The 26,699-nt window shown below is 39.3% G+C and overlaps 1 protein-coding gene and 1 long non-coding RNA gene across 2 annotated transcripts in view; both read left to right on the forward strand.

Annotated features, from left to right (window-relative positions):
• Window positions 1-26,699, forward strand: part of LOC109462395 — a 34,937-nt gene that overhangs the window by 2,828 nt on the left and 5,410 nt on the right. Inside the window, exons 3-24 of the mRNA XM_019758935.1 lie at window positions 254-424; window positions 803-925; window positions 1,710-1,832; window positions 2,656-2,778; window positions 5,213-5,335; window positions 5,532-5,654; window positions 6,272-6,394; window positions 6,537-6,659; window positions 13,984-14,256; window positions 14,520-14,798; window positions 15,302-15,443; window positions 15,869-15,993; window positions 16,176-16,255; window positions 19,219-19,309; window positions 19,872-20,047; window positions 20,602-20,829; window positions 21,141-21,660; window positions 21,837-21,898; window positions 22,212-22,469; window positions 22,849-23,049; window positions 23,311-23,462; window positions 24,586-24,736. Coding sequence (XP_019614494.1) covers window positions 254-424; window positions 803-925; window positions 1,710-1,832; window positions 2,656-2,778; window positions 5,213-5,335; window positions 5,532-5,654; window positions 6,272-6,394; window positions 6,537-6,659; window positions 13,984-14,256; window positions 14,520-14,798; window positions 15,302-15,443; window positions 15,869-15,993; window positions 16,176-16,255; window positions 19,219-19,309; window positions 19,872-20,047; window positions 20,602-20,829; window positions 21,141-21,660; window positions 21,837-21,898; window positions 22,212-22,469; window positions 22,849-23,049; window positions 23,311-23,462; window positions 24,586-24,736 — 3,770 coding nt within the window. The remainder of the gene's footprint in view (window positions 1-253; window positions 425-802; window positions 926-1,709; window positions 1,833-2,655; window positions 2,779-5,212; window positions 5,336-5,531; window positions 5,655-6,271; window positions 6,395-6,536; window positions 6,660-13,983; window positions 14,257-14,519; window positions 14,799-15,301; window positions 15,444-15,868; window positions 15,994-16,175; window positions 16,256-19,218; window positions 19,310-19,871; window positions 20,048-20,601; window positions 20,830-21,140; window positions 21,661-21,836; window positions 21,899-22,211; window positions 22,470-22,848; window positions 23,050-23,310; window positions 23,463-24,585; window positions 24,737-26,699) is intronic.
• Window positions 16,249-17,380, forward strand: LOC109462431. The gene is made up of 3 exons (XR_002139766.1): window positions 16,249-16,346; window positions 17,070-17,147; window positions 17,332-17,380. It is a non-coding gene; the product is annotated as an uncharacterized LOC109462431 (long non-coding RNA).

Genomic DNA, 26,699 nt, shown 5'->3' on the forward strand with positions numbered 1-26,699 from the left:
ATAGATATAGATATAGATATAGATATAGATATAGATATATGTGCGAAAAAACTGTGAATATTAAACATGTATATCAAATTAATAACATGCCTTCGTGTCCTTCAAGACAAACATACCGACATGAACCTGGAACGAATATTTTGCATATTCATGTTGATTTATCATAAGGTTTTTTACTTTCCTTTTGCTTTCTTTTTGCTTCTAAGATTTCCTTTTGCCATGAATACATCTTATACTGATAAATGTATCTCAGGTGTTCAGTGCCCGGTGGCGTCGTCTCCTGTAAATGGTGATTCGAGCGGTTCCAACTTCTACCAGGACGTGGTACAGTTCACGTGTGACCCAGGATATGATCTGGTAGGAGATTCCAGTTCTACCTGCCAAGCAGACCGAACATGGAGCAGCAACACCCCATCATGCAGCGGTAGGATATTGACCAAATGATTATGTTTACCGTTTCCTCCTCTTCTTCTCCAAACCAATAAGGTCAATGAGCTGAACCAGACGTCTGCCACCATGGCAACTGATGTTGGGTTACATCATGTTGCAATTCTATAGCAGGAGGGGTTTAGACTCCTGTCTGACCATATATATGAATGTGTTTGAGTAAGAATATTAACAGAGCAGACCATATACGAAGGTAAACATTATGTATTTGCTTGGCAAATGTTACCATTCTAGTTGATTTAAGTTGAAAAATTTTACTGAAAAAATTCTTCAAAGAGACACCTCATAAACTAATTGTGTTCACTAGCTGCTAATTTATAATGAACAATTGCATTTTCTTGTTTCTTTTATGTAGACATTGATGAATGTTCAAACGCAAATGGCGGCTGTGACCATATGTGCACCAACACAATGGGCAGCTTCCAGTGTTCGTGTGTAACTGGATTCACCTTAAACGTAGACAGCCACTCCTGTAATGGTAAGCGTCATTCTATCCGTATGGACAAAACATCATTCCTCATCTATTTTGTGACATATTGCAAGTGTGCTGATTCACATATTTTATATGACACCACGCTAGTTTCACAATGAAAATTACCTCTATTTTATGGTCCAAAACTTCCCCTTGAGCTATTAAATAATATGGTACTTTACCTCCGGAGGGTATTACTGACAACGGGTTTTCTGTTTTTAGTGGCGTTTGTGTGTTTGTACCCATAACTCATTTTCCTTTGGGTGGAATTTTAGTATGTGGTTAGCTATTGAGATCGTGATGATTCATGGTGATTTGGGGAATTTTATTTGCATTTTCAGGTAGCTGATATTGACTAACATTAGCTGTACCGTACTACTTACAAAGTTGTAGTTAACACCTGTAGTATTATATTTTGATTTGTTAACAGCTGATGTAAATTGTATGGTCTAGCATCACACATTTCTAAACTGATTACCGATGTACTTTTACTGTGTACATTGAAATTATTATATCACCCATATTCATGTGGCGTTAAAGATAACATTGTTGTTAATATGGTGTCTGAAACCGTCAGCAGCAGCTGTGAAAATTTTACTCTACAGCCCAGAGGTTTGATGTCCTCAGATGTCCTATTCTATCTATATTTTGAATGCCTTAATTAATTGCCTCCATCTCATGATCCTATAGATTAAACTTAGCAAATGCATGCCAATTTGCCAATGTATTCTTGAAAACTTGAATGGCATTTTCCATTTCTTACACAAAAATACCTTCTTGCTACGTTAAGACGTCGATGAATGTACCGTTGGAAATGCTGGCTGTCATCAGAACTGCAACAACATCATCGGGAGCTACTGGTGTTCTTGTGGAACTGGCTACAGATTAAACAGCGATGGTCACACTTGTGATGGTAAGAGTCTCTTGCTTTGAATCGCACTGTAAACATAAATGGTATAACGCACGATTTGTCAGTTTAGAGGAACGTTTCTACAACATACAGTTTGACTGCAACTGTGTGAGAAACGTGTTTACTATGCAACAGCGTAAGAAATGTGTTATACTATGCAGTAGTGAGAGGCTTATTTACTGTGCAGCAATGTGACAAACGTGTTTAGTAGGTGACACCGTGAGAAGCATTTCAACATTATGTAACAGTGTGAGAAGCTTGTCTGCAATCTCTCTAAAATCTTTCTAATGGAAAAGCAAGGGTGACTTGCTGTCCTATGAAAATACTACAAACCAACACCACAATATGTCCTCATACCTAGCAACACGTCCTCCTGTGTCTTTTCAAACGCAGATGTGAACGAATGTTTGGCGGCCAGCGGTGGATGTAGTCAGACTTGTACCAACACTATCGGCAGCTTCCTTTGTTCTTGTGGACCTGGCTTTAGTTTGAATGCCAACGGACTCTTTTGCGACGGTGAGCAAATTTCGTACACTTCATATAAAACGCATGTAAATCAACTTACTCAGGATGCCGGTGGACAACTCCAGGACTATAAGAACACAATGAAACACAGACAGGGTTAAAGAATGATGATGATGATTGTATAGGGTGATTTTACACATGCAAATCATATTGATGAAAATTATCCTTTACACCATATTATTTGGATTGTTTGCAAATCAGAAGTAAGTTCACGGATAAATATTGCCCTTCTTTCGGTCTTGTTCTACCGGTTAGTTTTATTTTACCTTACCGTCGATAACAAACCCTTGTTTCTATACAGACGTTAACGAATGCTCCAATGGAAATGGTGGATGTGATCAAACTTGCACCAATTTTATCGGGAGTTCCCTGTGCTCCTGCCATGATGGGTACAGTCTGGATAGCGACGGTTTTACTTGTAATGGTATGGATGCTTTTTTTTATTTCTTCATCGCAACGGTAATCTTTTAGATAAGGGTTTCAATTAACAATAAAGTAATTCCTAAAATTATTTTAATATAAAAGAATCTATTCTCTTTGAAGCAGTCTTTAGCATGGTTTCACAATGTTGAACAACATTTGTACAACGATTCAAAATGCATTTTTCTACTCTCGGTCTAAAATCAATTTTGTTGGCCTCTCCAAATCATTTTGGGTCAGTGATAAAGCAGCTAGTAGATTGGTCAAGATGCTGGTCTTCACAAATTCACTTTCAAAACTATTGTTTATCCAGTAGTATCCTATGAAGGGATTGACACTCTTGATGTTCGTAAATGCATGTTTTAGATTTTCTTTTTATCGTCAAATTTACGCACGTTTGTCTCTATGGTTCTGTCCACAAGACGTTGATGAATGTGCTTCTGCAAACGGTGGCTGTGCGCAGAATTGCACGAACAGCATCGGGAGCTTCCACTGTTTCTGCGGGATTGGCTACAACGTGAATGGCGTTCTTTGTAATGGTAAGCATCTCTGCTTTCAACCATTCATGCTGTCTTGTCTTCTGCAGTAACTGTTATGTTACGTTGTATTATGGTATGTTATATTATGCTACTTCATAGTATGTGATGCATGTTATATTTACCCAAAAGTGTACTTATACGTGTTTATGGCATCATTTTTGTGTCAAAATTACGGACGTAAAAAACGTCACGTGCATCACGTCTATGGGTTAATACGCCACGTATGCGCCAGGCAAACTTTACGTATGGCAAAACGTATGAATACGTTACGTACAAATGGTTCTGCAATTTCCGTGCGAAAATTACGTCCTTAAAAAGCGTTTGCTGGGTCCATACGTCAATTTTGCCAGGAAACCGTAACTATGGCAAAACGTACGGATACGGTTACGGCACTATGGAACATTTGTACAGTCATGTATAAAAGTTTCTGTTGAATACCTGACATCAACGATATGCAAACGTTGATTCAGACACAATCGCCGCCTGCGAGTGGGGCAGAGTACATCTGTCTTGCTCAGACGGAGAGACGCTCATCATTGCCGATGCGACCTACGGCAGGACGTCCCTCTCCCTCTCCGCCTGCCCCTGCTCCACCTGTCGCACTGACTGCCGTGCAGGCACCAGCCTGGCCGTGGTGACGGCCGCCTGCCAGGGCAATCAGCAGTGCTCAGTGGCAGCGAGTAATTATGTGTTCGGTGACCCCTGTCACGGGACGCAGAAGTACTTGGAGGTGTCATACCGCTGCACAGGTGGGCAAGCGGAATTATTAGTACGTAGTAGTAGTAGTCCACTGTGTTCTGCTGCTGCAGTAGCTCGGCATCCTGCAGCATCAATCAGTTTTCTTCAGCTCTCTCCACTTCGTCCTGTTCATCGCGAGCCTCCTGAGCTCCTGGAGTTTTCTTTCTGACCGCAATGGTCCTAGTCCTCTTTCCTTGAGGTCTGCCCTCAGCAAACTTAGCAGATTACTGCAGTGCCTTCCCTTTCTGGATCTGTAAGAGTCAGATCCTACCAGGGCGAAGGTCAAGGCTTGTTGTGCAGGTGCGTCTGTCGGCATTCTTAGAATGTGTCCGCAGTTTTGCACAGTTTGTACAGTGCTTTATTTGAGATTAAGCTATTCGGCCATCGATGTCCTGTGATTGTTCTTAGGTGTTTCCGGTGGCAGGCATCTAGCTTGTCTACTGCTGTCTGTGGTGCTGCCCAACTGTTGCAGTTGTAGAGCATGATTGACACGCAGGTGGCATTGTACAGTTGCAGCTTCTTTTTTAATGGAATTTTTGATCGACGAATCTATATTTTCCAGAGGGACTTGAACGCAATGTTGCCCATGTGCACCGTGCTGCTATGTCGGATGAGCTGCAGCTATAGCTATATAGCATTTTCCATTCTCTACAATTTAGTCACCTTCCCACCAGACAGCAATTCCTGAGCGACAGTTATATGCATGAGGGACCAGAATTGGACTTGTATGATCCTTGGTTTTATAATTGAAATCCGAGAGTTCAAACACCTCATACTTTCACCAAATGATGTTAACCATTCTGAATAAATTTTACATTTTCTCATTGATTATAGAAATAAGATCGTGATTTTGACCCACGTGACGGATGGAACCAGAAAATGTGACGTTTTGTACGTATATAATTTTGACACGGAAACTACAAGTACGCAACGCATCAGTGCGTTTTACCATACATGACGTTTTCCTGGCATACCTGACGTATTGACCAAAACACGTGACGTATTGACCCCAAAACGTGACTTTTTTTACGTATGCAATCATGACACGGAAATGATGCCATAGCATGTTCACTAAGATAATAATAAGATAATGAAGTATTAATTTTCTTTATCATCATTATATACTATATTATTATACTCTTACATTGTTTTCCGACACAGATTTGGATGAATGTGCTACTGTGAACGGCGGCTGTGTGCAAAATTGCACTAACAACATCGGCAGTTTCCAGTGTTCCTGCTCAGATGGATACAGACTGAATAGCGATGGCTTTTCTTGTGATGGTGAGCTATTCAATAGACTGTCTTGTAATATACATTAAAGTCAATAATGCAAAAGTACTACGTATGGTTGGACATTAGTAAATACTATTCTGAAACGTGGATTGATGTGAAGTATTCTGCGGCTGTTTAGCAAGTTTTGTATCTGTGGATGCATGCAGAATTCGCCAAATGAAATATTGTTTTCTAAACCATACAGACGAGAATGAGTGCGACACTGGAAACGGCGGATGTGACCAGAACTGCACCAACTCCATTGGAAGTTTCCATTGTTCCTGTGGCATTGGCTACGACTTGAATGACGATGGGTTTTCCTGTAATGGTTAGGATCTATGTCTGCACTGTTTTAATTCGTAAAAATTCTTTACATTTGCGTAAAATTGATGATCATATATTTACTATCATCAGTACTGCTGTTTTCTTGTCTGTTGATGTGTTTTTTCTCTTTAGATACCAATGAATGTCACCCAGCAAATGGTGGCTGTGAGCAGATGTGTACCAACACCATAGGAAGCTTCCAGTGTGTCTGCGGCATCGGTTACGCATTGAATACCGGCGGTTTCACGTGTGATGGTAGAAAACGCGCTGTATTATTTGTTTGGAATTTTGCACTTTTCGGTATGGGGTGTGTGTGTCATTCCATTGTACTATCTATACTCTTTTTATCATATAGAACAACCGTTTTACTCGGAAGCATTGTAATTTACATTTTTTTTAAAGAACAGACACAATCAAGACGCGCAAGATGGCTCAATCGATTTAGGTACATAAAATTGCAAAAAACAAACTACCAGATACATTTTTGGATATAAACACCACATGCAAAAAAACATTGAATCGTTGCAATTGGAAACTTTTATTACCTGGCTACTTTCAGATTCCTACGTTTATATGTGTCGGCATGGTCAATCATAGTTTGATTTTTTATTACATTCACAGACGTAGATGAATGTTTAACTGCTAATGGCGGCTGTGAACAGATTTGCAACAACACCATTAGTAGTTTTGAGTGTTCCTGTCATACCGGCTACATTCTGCATTCTGACGGGTTGGCCTGTGATGGTAAGTATTTCTGTAACAATTTTTGCTTTTCATAAAATACAATATATCATATCATCAACATCGTGTTCATACTACATCAATTTAGTATGTACTCTAAGACACAAGAAAACGGTTTCATCAATTGTGTCGTTTGTTGCTTTAGATATTGATGAATGTGAGACAGCAAACGGAGGCTGTGGACAGTTCTGCACTAACACCATCGGTAGCTTCAACTGTTTCTGTGCGGCTGGTTACAACCTCAGCATGGATCAGCTCGCCTGTGACGGTAAGGACTTTGCACATTTCTGAGAAATAAGGTAAAGGAACTTTTTACCATGATGACTAATTGCCAACTGATATTTGGTTGCTAAAATATAAATTTGCGTTTGAAACCAACTCATGGAATTTTTTTGTCTTCGTCAGAAAGAGTATGTATTCGGTTTGGCCCTGGTGTGGGTTCGTATGTGCATGAGGGTCGACGTTATAACTCGACTATTTGTCGCATTTTTTTCAATTTTTGGTGTGTGGGTAGCTGTTGTTAAAATGTACTTCAAGTTTAAAAATGGACCACTTGGCTTTTCCTGATCTAATTGTAGCGGGCTTTCCCACTGTTCTTTAAAACATGATACGCGCGCGTTACTGTTTAGTTAAATAATTATAATACCTACCTGTATGCCTTATCAACCTTAGTTAACAGTGAGTCCTATATCACAAACATTCATAATAATAACATGACTATATGTTTTCTGAACGACCAGTTGTGTTTCTAAACGTTTCACCACACAGGTTTCGATCCAGTGTCGAATCTTTCATGTTTGTCTGCCACAAAAACGTCCATCTCCGTGAGCTGGACCGAGCCAGCTGCTGACATTCAGGGTTACACCGTAATGTACATTCCTGTATCGGGTTAGTTCTTCACACATTTTTCTTACCAACATTACTGTTGTTTTTGCTTCGTCTGCATTGGCCAATTTGGGGCTATGTTGATTCTAATACAGGATATAAGGAAAGTAAATAGATATAAAGAAAATAAATATATCACAAATATCATGCTACTCGTAACTACTTATACACAGGTATACCTGTCTACCATATACTGTTAGTATATGGCTGCTTCAAATGCCGAACTACAAGAAACCATCAAGATACAAGATGCAGAGATACAGTTCCTTTCCGACAGGTATAAAGATTTGGAGACAAAGCTCGAATCTTGCCAGTGTCGTACAATCGCTAAAGACAACACACAACCAGGAATTAATCAAAAGAAACCTCCGCATAACAAAGCTACTGATTGTAACACTTCCTCGACTGCTATCCATCACAACAGGGGCACTGTCGCTAATCAAGGGAACAATGCACCTTCCGCGGGCACCACTCACGATAACAAGAGTCGCGCACCTATCAACACCACACGAACTGTGAACGACGCCAAAATCGCACCTTCTGGTATTGTTAACCAGAACTCCGACTTGCCCTCGCCAGTCAGCGGCGCCAAAGAGTCTCCCGGTAACAATGACAGCTTTGAAGTACGTATTTTTGCCGACTCCATCTTCAGAGATGTTGACGTTCAACGTGCCTTTCGGGATAAACCCACCAAGATGTACAGGAACAGCACGATTGTGTCAGCTACTGCCAGTGTAAAACACATGAAGGATCCATCAACCAAACTCGTCATACTACATGTCGGCTCTAATGACCTAGACAATAGTAGACACAGAAAGGACTCCGTAAGTGAAACTGTGAAAAACACACAAAAACTGATGGATGCGACAAAGGTAGCATTTCCGAATGCACAAGTAGCAGTTTCCCAAGTCCTACAAAGAGGGCCAAACAGCAACACCACTCTCAACCTGAACATCAAGGAGTACAACCAAGAAATTCTGAAACTATCACGCAACGGCAACTTCACCTACATAAAACATAGAAAACTCACACAGGACCGACGCCTGTATCTGCCTGACCAGATTCACATTGACCCCAGAAGTGGCACAAAGCTGCTTGTGTCAGACGTCATCCGTACACTGAATCAAGTACCTGGCCTTAAAACAGCGAGACAACAGCCCGCTTGGACAAACTCACAGTCCAACAGACATGTACCCAACCAGTACGCCCCATGGAAGTGGCAACCCAGGCCTATGGGCACGCACAACACACCCACTCACGATCGGGGGATGATCAGAGGACAACAGAGTGGCACTAGCCCCGTTCCAGTCAACAGGAGAAGGAGTCAACTGCCAGCCTTGAACCCGACACGCCAACCGTCCAGCATTGACCAGACTCCGAGCACCACAACAGTCGCAAGACCTGCCTGGCTACCGACAGCAAACATCCCACATCACGTCAAACAGTGGAAACAACTAGGAAAGCGACTACGGAAAGTCTGGGACATTCTTGTACCATAGATACTACACGGTTATCAAGGTAATACTATCCTTGTGTTTCAAATGATGCCTGACAATCACGTAAGGGAGTCTACATAGTTTATAACACGTGTTTATTACTATTAGTTAAGTTTTTATCCCTCTTGACAAGAGCAAGGACTTTACATAGGAAGGTCCTTGACAAATAACACTGTATAGTATACTTTAGCTTTATTCTTATATGATTTTCATATACTAGCAACGTGCTTCATACAGCTGTAAAAAACCTTCAATACATTAGAGGAGATGAGGAAAAAATCAGCCTTAGTTTTTCCACTTGGAATATTCAAGGTAGTTGTAGTAAAAAGTTCAATGATGTAGAATTTTGTTCTTATTTTAAAAATAGTGATTTTATATGTGTGCAAGAAACCTGGGCAGACAACTATGTACAACTCGATATACCAGGTTATAGTCTGTTTAGTAGCAATAGAAATAGAAGTAGAAGGGCAAAGCGAAACTCGGGTGGGGTAGCCACTATTTTCAAAAGCGCGTACAGAAAGGGGATTCAAAAATTAGAAAGTGATTCAACTGACTGTATTTGGTGCAAACTTGACAAAAATTTTTTCGGTCTTGAAAATGACTTATTTCTTTGTAACGTATACATTCCCCCTGAATTCTCTAAGTCGTCGCAGCATGATCCATTTGATATACTATCTAAGGAAATTTGCAAATTTTCTAATCTTGGTGACATAGTAATACTAGGCGATCTAAATGCGAGAACAGGACGGCTTACAGAAGCATATTTTGATCTAGACACCTCCAATGAGTCCAAAACAAACATACCTTTTGATATAAAAAACAGAAACAATAAGGATTGTAAAAGTGAACAATTATGGAAATTGTCTTATAGAATTGTGCTCTTCAGCAGATTTAGCCATTTTGAATGGCAGATTTGCCGGGGACCTGAAAGGTGATTTTACTTGTTATCATTATAATGGTTCAAGTGTTGTCGACTACTGCATTACTCAAAGGTCCTTGCTAAATCATATTCAATATATGAATGTCAGCTCCATATCACCGTTCTCCGATCACTGTCATATCTCCTTTTCCATGTCGACAAAGTACTCTCCACTTGTCTTGAAAGATAGTAGTCATGTAAACCCAAAACCAGTGCAATATCTCTGGAATGACGAATCAAAAGAATTATTTTTAAATACTTTGAATAATAACGATACACGTTCTAAACTGAGTAATTTCTGCCAGAAAAATTTACTTCAGCGGAAAACGCCGTTATAAGTTTCACAGAAATTCTACTAGAGGTTTCAAAAAGATCTTTAAAGATAAAACGCCATAGACAAAACAACAAAACTGTTCATGTTAAAAAAACAAACCATGGTTTGATCAACATTGTTGGTCCCTACGTCAACGATTAAAAAGACAATCGTCTATTTTGAAAAAAGATCCTTGGGCACAAGATAATAGATCAAGATATTTTAGTACTCTGAAAGAATACAAAAAAGTGATAAAACAACAGAAACGTTATTATAAGATTGAGCTTTTGAAGAAATTGGAATCATTGAATGAGAAAAACCCCTAAAGAATTTTGGTCATTACTAAATTACCTAGACACGGAAGTAAACGGAAAAAACAATAAGAGCTCTGTAGATCCCACCATTACAGCTGAACAATGGATAAACCATTTCCAAGACTTAAACAACCTAGTGAGAAATACGAGTTTTGACACTGCCTTTGAAAAACAGTCTTTGATCATTTAGAATATTCACACGACTGCACACCAAATTTATTAGACTTTCATTTCACCCCACAAGAAGTTTTAAACGGTTTAAGATCACTGAAATCTGGGAAGGCATGCGGCATAGACTCCATTTCAAATGAGATGCTAAAACATGGGTCAGCACAGCTATGCCAGTCACTAGTAACATTATTCAATACAATTCTATCAAACGGCAAGTTTCCATCAAACTGGAACACTAGTATTCTCACTCCAATTTTCAAATCAGGCGACAAATCTAATGCTGACAACTACAGAGGAATCGCCATCTCAAGCTGCTTATCAAAATTATTTACTCTATTATTGAATACTAGACTACAAAACTTTGTCGAAGATAAAGGCATACTAAATGATACACAGTTTGGATTTAGAAAAAAGGTGCAGAACCTCAGACAATGTATTTATCCTTAAATCTCTCATTGACAATACACACAAAAAAGAAAGGTAAATTATTCGTTTGTTTCGTCGACATGAAGAAGGCTTTTGACAGTGTTTGGCGTGATGGTTTATTCTACAAACTGTCGCATTATGGTATAGGTGGAAATTTTTTCAATGTGTTGCGGTCTATGTACCTTGATGTTAATTATGCTGTTAGACTACAAAACGGATTGTCGAATCCTTTTGTTTCCACATGTGGGGTAAGACAGGGGTGCAATCTTAGTCCTTTATTATTCAACCTTTTCATTAATGACCTGCCTTCATGTTTTGATCCAAACAAATGTGACGCTGCAACTTTAACTTCTACATCACTTAACTGTTTATCTTGGGCGGACGACCTCGCCCTAATCTCACTGGTCTCAAGAAGGTCTACAGAACTGTATAAACAATTTAGAAACATACTGCAATAGATGGAAATTGAGTGTCAATGTAACTAAAACCAAAGTTCTTATATTCGCGAAGGGAATACCAAACAAACGTCTAAATAGATTCTATATATATGGAAAGGAAATTGAAGTTACCGATAGCTACACTTATCTCGGTATACCTTTCACGTCTTCGGGCAAATTTAAAACCGCCAGAAAATATTTAAAAACTAAAGCAATGAGAGCGTTATTCAAACTTAAATCCCTTTTGTTTTCTGAAATTAACATTTCAATTCAATTAGCAAAAAGCCTCTTCAACAAATTTGTGAAGCCGATTTTCTATATGGATCCGAATTAACCTGTTTCGACCAAACATCTAAAACACTAAAACTTAATGTTTCTACGCGTATTCCAGAATCCACACCAAAAACGTTTTCTCCGCTGTATTAGAGAAACTTGGTCTCGATGAAAACATTCCTGCTTCGGTTAGAAAGAGTTTAAGCTCCACTTGTGCCCATACATATGTGATCCATTTTGAAAGAAGGACAGATAAGGACATGTTTTTTAATCTAGCGTCTCGGCTAAAATTAGAAAACGACAACTTTTCAATTGAAAATATACATCTTTCTCAACATATTCCAGAATTTGATGCCATCGATATGAACTTTCAAAAATTTTTACTTAGAGTTAATACAAAAGCATCAAATGATGGTGTTCGTGGAGAACTAGGAACCTTTCCAATAATAATAGATACTGAAATACAATTAATAAAATACTGGCATCGTCTTGTAAACTTGCCCGAAGACACCTTACTTCGTGAAGCATACGATGTTTTATATTCTGGCAAACACGATTGGCTTAACCACGTAAACGACATTCTGAATTACAATGGTCTTGGACAATTCTGGACGAACCCCGGGTCATATCAAGTGGATACGATAACCAATCAATTACGATCCCGCCTTCAAGATATATATGTACAAAAATGGTATAACTCTATTAGTAACAACGCAAAACTTTCTGTTTATACCGCATTAAAGGAAAACTATGGACAAAAACAATACCTCTCAAGTATACACAATCTAGATATCCGAAAAGCGATCACAAAACTAAGAATTAGTTGTCATAAATTAAACATAGAAATAGGTCGATACAAGAAAATACCAAATGACCAAAGGTTCTGTCCATTTTGTCCAAACTTGATCGAAAATGAGCACCATTTTATAATGGATTGTACACTATACAATGATAAGCGCCGATTGCTGTTCACCTTTCTTTCCGCTTGTTCAATTGATTTCAATATATTAGATCCTATAGATAAATGCAACTACATTCTAAGGGGAGATAACCAATACAGTGTTCAAATAGGAAAATACATTAAAGAATGTTTTGATCTTAGAGAACACATGTTAGAGAATAGTTAACCTTTATTGTTACATCATACATATACTCTGTACGTAAGATGACGTTATCCGCACATGTATTTAGCTTTGTTAGATCTTTAGTTAAGTTGTAGAAGACCATACAAAAGTCTCTGTACTTTTTTGTTGTGTCAATAAAGAATCTGTAATATATTCTCTGATCCCATACGACATTGTCTCTTGTAGAGTAGTTAGTCAGAATCTTAAAAGTAGCATTAAGTAAATTAAATATTAGTTGTTATAAGTTGCAGATGTATATTATATATGCAGTATTGTTGTGCAATAAATCATATCATCATATATCCACTTATGTAGGCCAATTTGTACACAATTCGCTGACAAAATGAGAAAATGTGACAACAATTCCTGACACAATATAGAGTTATATTAGTATAACAATTAGTGTCTCTTTATTGTTATACATTGTTTTTGGTGGTATACGTAGACCAGATTCTTAGTTCAGTTAGCAGAACTGTTAGATATTTTAGCATCAACAACTACATGTATGTATGTATGTTAGCATTACCAACTATGTATGTATATTTTGCCATACGTTGTACCCACTACATCGGTTGCGCAATAAAGTTCTTCTTCTTCTTCATAATATTCTTGTTTGCAAAGGTATGATAGCAACAAAAACACATTTTGTCTATTGTTTAGGGTTATACCAGCCCTCATTGGTGGTATCGCTCAGGAGCCGTAACGACACCAGTGCGACGATGTCCGGCTTGTTCAGCGGAGTGGAGTACTCCCTCACGGTTCTTGCCTTTGGACTGTGGAATGACAGCGCTTACATCAGTGTCGAGTGTACAACTGGTACTTATACCATTACTTTATACAGTAGGAAATACAACATCAACAATTTTAGATGAATGATTGTTCTGATACTTTCGCGATTGATGTTAGCTTGTGTAAAAATGTTTTTAATGTTTTGAAGTCAATTTCCGTAATATCACTTCATCAATTCAGCCTTCGGGCTGCGGCTGTTGTGATATAGTTGAATTGACGTCATAATAAACCATTCTACAATTGTGTTCCATAGTCATTTTTAAGTAACGATAAGTATTTAAGTATGATAAAATATTTAACCAGTTGCTTGCTTTGTAATATACTAGTAAAATCATGTAATAAATTTATTGCCTTACACTGATGTCAATTCAAGATTGTTTTATTAGTACCAAAAGTATATTTTACAAACGTCAGTGAACAACCTCATTTATCGTTTCAACTACAGGTTTGCCGCCTCCTGGAAACTTCATATCCAGCCAAGTCACCGAGAACTCGGCCACTGTTCAATGGACAAAGCCTGCTGATGCACAAGTAGTTGCCTACAGGGTGTGGCTAACAGAGAAGGGAACCGCGCTCACAGTTTCCACACAGTATCTGCTTGATTCAGCGACTTTCGCCGCCTTTACTTTCCTAACCCCTGCTACCGAGTACGTGGTGGTAGCAACCTGTATCAGTCCTTCCGTCGAGGGACCGCAAGCAAGCGTCACCATCGTAACAGGTAAAATGTTTCATATATTAATTGGACTGACATTGGTATGATATAAGATCAGCTTCGTAGGTAGGTAGGTATGTATATGTGGCGTATAATTGCTGCTCTTAAAAACACAATTTCATTGAATATCAAGAACATCCCCATTGGTAAACAATACACGATTAGGAAAATCCAACACACAACGCAAAGGACAACCAGCTACTTTGCATCAGTTGAGGACTGATGCTTTTCCTTTTTATCCTAATTGTATACGGATTATTTCCATGCAGATACGGATCCTCCAAGGCAGCTGTCAGTGGACGACATTGGGTACCACAGCTTGGGTCTGTCCTGGGTCCCTCCAGTTGCACAACTGACGGAATACGAACTGACCTACAGCAGATCTGAGACCAGCAGGAAACGGCGATCTCTCAACTCTCTCGCGCTCCCGGGTGACGTCGGTAACTATTGGTTACAAGGACTTGTCCCTGCCACTCAATACGTCATCAGCTTGACGGCCGTCAGTCGGTTTGGGCGGAGTGATACAATCAACACAACGGCGAAAACAGGTTCGTTGGCGTGTTTGCAATTGACGGGAACCTTGCAGTACTATCTCAAGTCATGTTTAGTCAGGTTTTTCTGTGTCGACAAAAATGTACACGAAGAACAACGAGCATCGAGACCTAAGCATGAAGAATATCTACTTTTTATATCCTTTGCAACTCAAACAACAAATGTAGAAGAAGATATTTCAATTTAATTTTAGCAAATATTATTGTTATAATTTATCTAATTATGTAAAAAAAGGGCACACGCCCGGTTTTTCACAATTGCAGTTTTAAGGTTAGCATTTTGTGAAAGATTGTTCTACCTTTCACAAAATCTTTTACCTTTTACAGAATGAAATAACTGGTTCTGAGAAAAAACAGTCATAAGGGAGAGTATAGTTATGACTCTACTAAAATGAGAAGTTAGAAACGAATAACTTTCTCTGTACAAAGTAGTTAAATGCACATTGTATTAACACCTTATGAAAGTATTCAGACAGTCCCTACTTCCATGTTTTATACAGGTACAGATCCTCCCACTGATCTGAACATAAGGGATGTTTTCCCCACCTGGATGCACGTGGCCTGGACAGCACCTGCCGCAGCTGTTGTCTCGTATGATCTCACGGTTACCGAAGCTGCGACCATGGCGAAGAAGCATTTCAGGTGAGGAAACTGTCACCATAAAATGTGTCCTTTTTAATTTTTAATACAAATGTGACCTTTTCCTCAATACCCATTTGGTTCATAAACAATTGTTAGTCTGACATACATGTACAGACTAAGTATGGAGATTTTCCTAAATATAACATTATATTGTATGCACACGACATATTAGGTATACGTAACTGTTCATCTATCTATATACTTATCCTTGATAAAATGTATACTGATATCATAGATGGGGGGAAATAATTGACAGCGTTTTTAAACACCTCACCCAGTTGTTGTTTTTTTAGTTTGTATGGTGTATGATGTATCTGGATATTATACTCTTATTAGTCTTTTTTTAGTCTTATTATCGTTGTTGTTTAGTAGAATACTACCATCAGCAATACGGCATATAAACGTTGCCTTGCCTTTTATCACAGCATACCCCCTGCAGAAACGAGCTTCAACATAACCAGCCTGTTCCCAACGACGAAGTACATTGTCCGGATTGCAGTCGTCAGCATGTACGGACGCAGTGTGGAAGCTGTGATCTTCGGTAGCACCGGTATGTTCAAAATCCTACTTTTAGTTCAAATTCAAATGGGGCAAAATCCGGCAAAATGGTGTGTAAATTATTCACATATCAACTGTTATCCATATTAACTGTAATCCAGTTATATCCATTAGCCAAGTACACTTACTAATATATTCATGTTTATAATCATATCTTTTTAAACATTTTCTTAGTTGACAAAGAAGACGTGATAACAGACCCAACACCGGCAGCGCCGACATCAACAGCAAAGCTCCTGAGTACAACAGACATCGTACTAAAAACGACAACCAGTGCGAAATTAAAGATCAGTACTAACACGTTTTGGCTCGACCACTTTGATGCCACAAAAGCTAAAAGAGAAGGTGACTATTACATTTCATTTTATTTTTATTACATGTATTCCTTAGCTTCAAGTAGCCGTTATAGTTAGAGTAGTAGTGTAACTAGCATTTAACTATGTTACTTATACATAATGACGGTTATAGCGACTGACCTTTCCAGGTTGACTGAATGTTATTGATGCACATGTTCATTGTTTCCTGTAAATAACATTTTGAAGGTTGATAACCTGACTTGCAAAATTTTGGGTTGTCTTATATTTTATGTACTGTACCCACTCATCTGGGATTAACGATCATCTAATGTTTACCATATGTAGTCCAGTAGGGGAAACATAAAAATTCTAAGGGTTTCAACAAATCTAGGTTGCCAGTAGTAGTGGAAAGGAAAGAAAGGAAAGGTCTCCCATGCTTCTTATGCAGAGCGTAGGGTGGTGCCCATATCCATTTCTGTAGCCCTTGGGCGACACACAGTTGTGCAATGCACTACAGCAGGGGGGTGGTCCGCTGGTAGTGCTGTGTGTTTGACCTCCCCACTCTCATATGTGCTGAGTGCTAAGCAGAGAAAGAAGTGTGTACCATTTTTAAAGTCTTTGGTATGACCCGGCCGGGGTTTGAACTCACGACCTCCCGGTTACAAAGCGAGCACTCTACCAATTGAGCTATTGCACCGGTTATAGTGTAGTAGAGGGTTTTATACAATCTTAATTTTCTGACACAGCAAGTGTGTATACGGTTTTGTTACAGATACCACGGCAAAACCAGCAACATTTGTGATGGAAAACGTGCAGATAACATCAACGGCTGCTACGACAGTTCAAGCTAGTAAGGCCACTTATTATTTGTCTGTAAAGAGCAGTGTTAAGGTACCACGACATTGCCTATACTTAAACTAAAAATGTTCCCCGTGTTTGCATTTACACGCCACAAAACTGGTCCCACAGTAATTTGAATAGATTGATAAACTATAGTCATCTTATAGGCATCAGTGTAAATTGTTGTCTTGCAGGTCCTAGGATGCCAACGGACGCACCCACAGTAAGGACAGCATTAAATGGTATGTGTAAATTGTGATAATTGCCCAACGAAAACAGTCTCGTTTGGCAGTTAACAACAATTTTTTGCGTATTTTGCATGATGGAGGTGTTGACCGTGTATAGATGTCCGTGATTCTATTACAGGCATTTTACGGACATTTCCTCTGAATTTATGATGAATATATAAGAAATTCATAGCTTTTTCTTCAGACCTTGATTTTCGACAGGAGACTTCTTACACTTGCCTTACATAATTTAACCTTTCTCTTACACTTTGGTTAGTGGGGTTAGGCATCGTTTTTCGTAATATTGCATATGATAAGTTACCCTTTTTATCGATTTTACTTCAAGGCAAATATGATTGGTCCACTCCTGGCAGGACGCGTAGTCCCCTCCAAGCGGTAATAAAATTATATTTTCTTTGGTTTTGTTATCATAAATGTAAAGATTCTCGTGTTATATTTAATGGACAGTGCCTCTACTATCGTTTGCTTGTCTATCGATCGCGAAATTGATTCTTTGGCAATTGAGGATAATAGCACTGTGTACCGGTTCGCTACCGGTTCCGGACTTGTAAAATGTTAAGGTGGTTCAATCTAAAAAAAAACTGAAACGCAAGAACCAGTTCCAGGCTTAGTAAAAAAACATGTCACATGCCCCTTTTCGTTCCAAACCACCTAAAACCTTCTATAGATTGCAAAATCTGTGCTGGAAAATGAAGAAAACATTGTCATCGGGCATCGTCAAGTGTTAGCATCCATGTTATGCGGCCAAAGTTTCGGCCAGACAAGATTTTAAGGTTGCCAACATGCTTTTTTTATATGCCTTGGGTTTAGGTCCAGGACCTGAACCTAAACCTTTGGACTCGAATCCGGATCTGAACCTAAATATTGGTTTAGGTACACAGCACTATATATATATATATATATAAAATATTGGTAATAACTGGCGTTTTCTTCTTGCGTAGCTACAACGTCTGAAGCATCAAATGGAACAGTCCAGCGTCGAAGGAGCGTCGTTACAAGACGTGATTGGAGTTGTTACAGGGATCAACGATTTACTCCAGCTCGACACGTCAGAATTATCCTCGCCTGGAGTTCCTCCCGAACTGGTAGGACAGCGTTACAGATTAGAGAAGAAAAATAAAAATCACAAATATTTACCTCTCATATGTCTGTTTTTGAAAAATTTAATTAGAACATCTAATCTCCAAGCAGATCCCTCTCGGTGGCAAAAAGACAGTATCAAATTGGCCAGGCAGTATCCATTAGCCAGAGAAGCTCCATTAGCCACCGACTTCATTATGTGTTGAAAATCAAATATATATTCATTTTGTTGATCTCGAACGTTTATTTGGTAATTCTGTACGTAATCATGTTAGCTCTGCTACGTTGTAGTGCTGTCGCTGTCAGCTGGCGGTATGCTAATAAGGCATGTGCGGTTGACTGCGCGGGCCCAAATTGCACTGTACAGCGCGCTGGGCGGTATCGTAAAAGTATTACCGCTACCAGTTCACAGATTGCGGGAAATAGGGGCACGGGGAGGGACTTTGACACATTTCTCAAAGAACTACTCCTCCTCTTGTCCTCTGTGGCTGCGACTTTCGGCAGAGGTTGGTGGGGATCAGGACAAAAAAAAAACGGCCGTATATAAAAAGGTAACGATCATTCCCCACAACCTCTGCTTGGAGAGTATAGATCATCATGATATTTTATATGTTATCAGGGTATTAGTCGTTAAAACAGAGGACATCTTTGATGATGGCACCCTTGCTGCACATACAGATAGTTACTCTACAAAGTCAAGTAATATTTTCACATGAACAATAATGATCTCTGCTTGCCTTACATTTTCAACAGAAGGAGGGCATAGATGTGCTGAGCAAGTCTGCTGAACTCATCAGATCCTCTCAAGGCGCCACAGTGGCAACGATGGAGACACTGTATAAAGGTACGTAAAAGAAAGACCAATAGCTACCTGCATTGTGAGATTTCATCACATATCACCCAGTTCACAGTTCACATATCACCAAGTTCGATTGCATGTACGTAATTATTCTTGACGTAGCTTACTGATAGTATTTTCAAGGGCATGTACAGGACGATCACTTGCATCATCTGGTCTTAATTAATATTATACGTTTGTAACAACATTATCAGTAGCTTGATGTATCAATTATACCCGTCACAACATAATGTCATCATCTGTTGAGCAGTACCGAATACTTTACAGGCCCTTTGATGGCCATTTGTCTTACACATGTAAACGGACCATAATCAGTTATTCCTGTTTGCATCATCATCATCATCTTGTCGTTTTAAATACTCATCATAATAGACATATATCAATTGCAAGACCTACTATGGCATCATTTCCGTGTCAAAATTACGGACGTAAAAATGTCACGTTTTGAGGTCAATACATGTACGTCACGTTTGCTGGATCAATACGCTTTCTACATGACCTTCGCGCCAATTCAGTAAATAGAGGTCCTTTTCGAAATGTGTTACAGCCGTAACACAAACCGTCTCCAGCATGGTGCAAATGCTGCCATCAGGAAACTCCACCATTCTGGACACCTCATCGCCTCTGTTTGAAATGGCTGTGATAGATGTCAACTCGGTGGACATGTCTCCAAAACAACAGCTGAAGAACTTCAAAGATCAGCAATGGGCATCTGCGCAGCAGGTTGGTAATAATCTACGTTTGTTACATTTTGCTTCATGTTATGCTTTATGTTTCATAAACCTCATCTGTACAAAGGTCAGAAGGTTTATTTGCTTGGTATAACAATAATGTATCATAATGTCTATCAGGGACGTATATATCGCATGTCTTGTCAGTTGTAATTTGTAATTTGTGTACGCAAACTATCTGCTGTAAGGTTTGCTTTTTGGTGTCAGGAATATATAAATTGTAATAGTTGGTCCAAGATACATCTAATCTGAATGGCTAAGCTCTTATGAACCTAGTGAAACTATTTCCTAGGGTCATGGTCAGGGAACATTTTATAATTCCTCTTGTATAATTTGTCTGAATCTTGGAAATTGCAAGCTCTAATGTAGCTAGAAATGAGGGTTGTATAGTGTATCTGATTTTGAATACAATAAATATATAAAATCAATACACTATCTAAATCAGTATGAGTACTTTTTCCATGAAGGGGCAACTGTTACAGTAATATATTACTTAAGCATCAAAATTAAGAAAAAAATTACGTGAATTTGCATTTCAACCTGTAGCTCCGTAACTCTGGACTCTCCTTGGTGGAAACCGTGGAACGAATAGCAGACGACCTTCTGGCCATGTTGCCAGACATCGAAGACTACGCGAAGACATTTGAAAACGACGATGTCATCGTCCATGTTGCAAAGTCCACTAAAAGGGATATAATGGAACTCCAGGTTGGCACTAATAAGGTCTCAGCCTCTCCCACGGATTGTGCTTTAGATGGGGGTACGGATGCTAAGGTCAGTGGGTTAATTACTCTGTTGTTTCATTTACCTTTTAGGTAATGTGTTTTCATTTTATGCACCCTACATTTTATCTACTTTTAATATTAAACGCCAATGTGAACTTTGATGCAAGAATTATGAAGCAGTATAGTTTAAAGATATAAAGTAAGCTATATATATTGTGAGACATATTTGGTGTCATTTTTTATCATTTAAAATTGAGGAAGGGCAGCCTTTTTATATTTATTGTAATGTGAAACGTCAAATACATATTTTTTTTGTTTGTTTCGCAATGCATTTTAACAATTTACCCTTGTGTGCTGCAGATGACTGTAATGAAGAGGAATCTGTTTTCCTGGAACGCATCTACCTTTGGGGAAAACGTCACCACACCCGTGACTATGTTTTCGTGGGGACCTCATCTCTTTGACAGCTGCTCTATGCAGCTGAACCTCACCAATCAAATCACACTTGGAATCATCGGAGAACCACCAAAACGTCAAAAACGTGACCTTCGGAAACGTGGTTTAGTCGGGACACAGTCTGCTCTACGAGACATCGCCGGCGGACGGAACAGCAACGCGACGATGGCTCACCACGCGTTTGACGTACCGACCGACAACGTCGTCGTTGTGATGCAGTTATCGTGGTGGGATCACGCCGCAGCCTTCCGTGTGTTCTCCCGGTACGACACGCCTCCAACGGAGCATCTTCATGACGACGTGATGATAGTTCAGGAAGAAGACGCTTTTGTGGCTTGGCATCGAGGAACAAAAAGCATGCGACCATTTACTCCAAATATCCAGAGACGGCGGGGGAGACTTTATGTCGGGATACAAAAAGCAGGTAATGTCATCTGAAGCTAACAAGCCGATTCAATACCATAGCAACTATAGTATACATGTATTGCAAAAAGCGTTTCTTTCACAGCACTATACTAATTCTGACAAAATCTGTAAATTCTTTTTTATTTGTCTATCTAACGTAATTGTACTTAAAATTCAACCTAAACACCTCTGCAGAATCTCCCACACGTCTGCAAATGGCACCTTCGCCAGACGATTACAGAATTCAGGCAACAACAGTGAGCTGTCTGAACTGGGATCATACGTTGGAAAAGTGGCAAGAAACTGACTGTGGGGTAAGTTTTGGATGTTATGTGAAACTGCACTGTAGACCCACTGCATATACCTGCATTAATTATGAATCAGGAAGTTTTACTACGTTAATCAGATGTTTAAAAAATCAACTAGAAGCACTTGTAATCATTGCTTTTTTTAATAAATGGCGACTGAAAAACAGTATTCCATTAAATAACGTATCCCCTTATTCAATTTCAGAAGTACCCTATAGTTCTAATAATATTAAATACCTGTTCAATTCTTTCCTTGAACTAGGTCCACGTAGATCCATCAGATAGTACCATCACATGTAACTGCAACGTTCCCAGACCGAAAGCTGTTATTGGCGGCTCCCTGCACGTCCTTCCTAATTCTATTGACTTTGACAACATCTTTCAAGATCCCAACATCCTAAATGACAACAAACTTGTCTTCTGTATGGTGATCGGAGAGTTGGCTCTCTACTTGGTATTGATGATTATACTCAACGTGGACTTTAAGCGCCTTCGAGTGAGTATATTTAGATCTTTTCAAGCTTATCAAGAGTGCAATTTCGAATATACATTAAATTTCTTGAAGTATAGTTTTATCATGTTTACCTTCGCAGAAGGAAAACCCATTATTTTTGCTCTGTTTCTTCTTCTTCCTCCTCCTCTTCATCTCCAAACAAAGAAAGAAATGACCTGAACCAGACATCTGTGATGCACCATGGTAACTAGTGTTGGGTTGCATTACGCTTCATGTTGCAATTTTATAGCAGGAGGGATTTATACTTCTGCCACCATATACTAGTATATAAACGTGTTTGAGTAAGAATTAACAGAGCAGACAATAGGAGAAGGTAAATATTATGCACTTTCTTCGCAAATTTTCCAGATATAGTGTTTTCTTTTTAACTCCTTTTTTGTATCAGAAACAGGCGACTCCTGACAATACGAAGCCATTACCGCTGGTGTCCGTCCTCCCTCCGGACAGGATGCCAGCCCCATATCTGTACCAGATCACCGTCACCACCGGCTCCATGCTTGGTGCTGGCACATCGGCCCGAATCGGGTTCCAAGTCTTCGGATCAACGAGCAAAACTACAGTCAAGATGTTGAACCCGACCGGAGAAGTATTAAGTTTAATAGTCTTATATATATGTAACATTTCATGACTGATGCTCAATTATTTTCTGTTTGTTCTCTTTTCTCAGATTTCACTACAATTGAATTGATGATTATCCATTCATAAAAAAATCAACGTCCTACTACGGTAACGTTCTAAAACGGCAACGTCTGAAAATATGGTAACGTCCAAAAAATGGTAAAATTCTAAAACGGTAATGACTAATGTCCTAAAACGTACTAAAAGCCCACTTCCGTGCCTTATACAGTCCTTGCTACGTGGTGGTATTTATGATGTCATCATGCCCCTGAAGTCGTCACTAGGACAGCTGGAACTGCTGCATATCTGGCACGACAACACCGGTGTGGATGAAGCTTCGTGGTTTCTGAAGGACATCATTCTGAAGGACCTGCAAACAAATGAAGTGTAAGATACAAACAACATGTTATTGTAGTGCTCAGGAATTCTTTATACAATAAATCTATGAACAGGATTTCTACAACAACAGAATTCTACCAAAAAGGTTTTCGTTTATATTTCAAATCATGAGACTTGCTTCTTGAACGTCTTTATGCTGTTGAGCAAACCATTTAAGTTTATCAATCAATTTATGTTTACCACCCGCAAATTCTGTTTCCATACCATTAAGTATGAATTTGCATAATATGCAGATGTACCTAGCATATTTTACTATTTACTCATTTATCTGTAATAATTCTTTGTTGAACGTACACAATGCAAGACGTCAAATGACATATAACAATCAACGATGCGTTATATCACTAAAAGCCATTATTTATTACATACATGAATTCCATAAGTCTTGGCCCGAGAGAATACTTCATCTACGACTTTTTTTGCTGATTTTGCAGTTATCAGTTTGTCTGCTATGACTGGCTGTCCGAAGACCGAGGCGACTTCCAGGTTCAGAAAGTTCTACACGTGGCGACCCGGGAACAGTTAGACTGCTTCAGTAGTCTGTTCCGAGAGAACACGGACGCCATGTTCTACGACCAACACCTGTGGACATCACCCTTTGTGTCACCTGAAGGTACACCTGAATTTACATCAGACATTGACAATATGCTTTCGGTTCCTTTTCTTCTCGTAGCTAACTGCTCAGGACACATATTAGAGAGCTAGTTTAATGTATAATTTCCGAAACGTAAATTAGCTCAAAGAAATTAATAATTTGTACGTAGTGCTGTATTTACTAATATGTACCTCTTTCGAAAATTGTGACTTCGAGCAGCGCTACCGTTGTGTCCAAATTGCACCATTACATTCCCACTATTCCTCATCGGGAGAAAACAATTTTACTACTAAAATCAAAGAACCCACATATTATAGACGAAGTGGGTAAATTCGTCTCCCATTGCCTGAAAAGAAGAAGTCAAACCCAACAAAATTAGTACCACGTATAATGTAGTATCAGGTAGACTCTCATATCATTGTACCTTCTTTTCATTCATATTTTTGTGTGTATTTGCAATCAGCCCTCGGGCATATATTTGCAATAAACTTTATTCACCATTTTTTCAGGATCAACTTTCAGCAAGTCAGAACGCCTGTCTTGTTGCTGTGCTGTTTTTAGCAGCATCATGTTGTCCAACGCCCTGTGGTACAAAAGCGGCGAGGGCTTCGTCACCAAGAACACCGTGTATGATCTTGGATTTTTACAGATTACCCTACAGGTGAGAAAACCGAAAATATTTACCCATTGCTGTTACCTACGAACTTTAAGATAAAAAATGACTAATAGTTTTACCCGTTGCTTATTATGCCTGAGATACTCATGCTGTACGATGCTTGCTGAGATGCCCAAGGAGATCACTTTCCACTACGTTTGATGGTATCCTATCAACTGTTGATGAATTTTAATCTATTCTCTTGCATACTGTACCACCATTTTTCATGTTAACCTTCGCAGAAGGAAACATATTGTTTTTGCTGATTCTTCTTCCTCTTCTTCTTCTGCGAACAAATAAGGTCATCAATGACCTGGACCAAACGTCTGTCACCCACTAGTGTTGGGTTACATCGATGTTGCAATTTTATAGCAGAAGGGATTTAGACTACTATCGCCATATATATATGAATATGTTTGAGTAATAATTAACAGACCAGACCATATGCGAAGGTAAACATTATGCAATTGCTTAGTTACCTGTCTAGTGTTATTAATTCACAATTTGATGTTCTATTTTGTATCCAAGGAGCTGTACGTCAGTCTCATGACTGTTGCCATGGTGTTGCCGGTTGCCTTGGTACCGGCCAGGCTGTTCCGACTGGCAGCAACAGCCCCAACCACGGCCCCGGGAGTTCAGCAGAGCTCCAAATATGGTACGTAGCTTCATCTACCAGGGCTCGAAATTCATTTTGGGAATAGGTGCACTGGTGCACCCAAGCTAAAAAATTGGGTCCACAAAAATATTTTGGGTGCACCACAAAATAAAATACGGTAAGTAGAATGTAAGCAAAAAGTAAACTATGCTTCATCAAAAGAAAATGTTTATCATTTAACATCTTTACATACGTAAGAAATATTTGGGTGCACTGGTGCACTGACAGAAGAGAATGGGTGCACAGCTCCAAATTTGAATTCACTAAGGTGCACGTGCACATGCACCAATTTCGAGCCCTGTCCACGTATTGACTAAGAGCATTTCAGCAAAACTTACCGCGCCTGCATAAAATCCAGAACGTAACGTGCATAACGTATTCTGGCCTTGTTTTAAGCGAATACTAATTTCGATTTGAGTATATGCCCTGACATGTACATGTATATGTATCAATGCCAAAATGAATGTCTAAATACCTAAGGTCACATCGCAAAGTTAATTTGTAGAACAACAAAGAAGACACAAAACCATTTGTTTTGACAGGCAAAATCTGTATCCAAGAAAATGAACAGAATCTGGTTGTATGGTTTTAAAAAAGATCATGCAATGGTCATTAATATGTTGTTATACGTACGTCGTGTCAAAAAAACCTAGGCTACAACTCTTTTTTTCACCTTTTCAGGATCGTTTGAAAAGCGATTGTCACGGTTTTCAAAGTACCTGGCGTGGTTTCTGGTGACGATAGTTTCCGTAGTCTCGTCGTTTTTCGTGATCTTGTACAGCCTGGACTGGGGTAGAAAGAAGAGCGAGGCCTGGCTTAAAACATTCTTCCTTTCATTTGGTTTATCAAGCCTCATCGCCGAAACTGGAAAGGTAAACTTTGTCCATTTTTGGTCAATTTCTGTCGCAAAGCCGCAGTACATTTTGTTGTCATTAGGCCACACCGACGTGATTGTTCTTGTTATAAAAAAACGTCCTCCGAGGCTCTGGCCTGGCCCTACGCCTGGGTAGCCCATGGTACCACGTGCACGGAGCCGGTGGTAAATATGGAGGATGGCACCCAGGCTGCCGAAGCTCCACGACTCAATAACTCAGTACATATACGAACAGAGCCGATTCACAAATTCCGCAAAAAGCCAGCTTGTCTTAAACGTCGCACTAGTTTGGAGGGTTTTCAGAGGGAAGTCATCCATAAAATTAAGTCGGTGTGGCCATAATCATAGAGTTCTCCCTCCCTCTCTCTCTCTCTCTCTCTCTCTCCCTCTCTCTCTCTCTCTCTCTCTCTCTCTCTCTCTCTACGTCGTACGTACGTACG

The sequence above is a fragment of the Branchiostoma belcheri genome, unplaced genomic scaffold (genome assembly GCF_001625305.1).
Source record: "Branchiostoma belcheri isolate BF01 breed outbred unplaced genomic scaffold, Haploidv18h27 scaffold116, whole genome shotgun sequence".
Classification (NCBI taxonomy): Eukaryota; Metazoa; Chordata; class Leptocardii; order Amphioxiformes; family Branchiostomatidae; genus Branchiostoma; species Branchiostoma belcheri.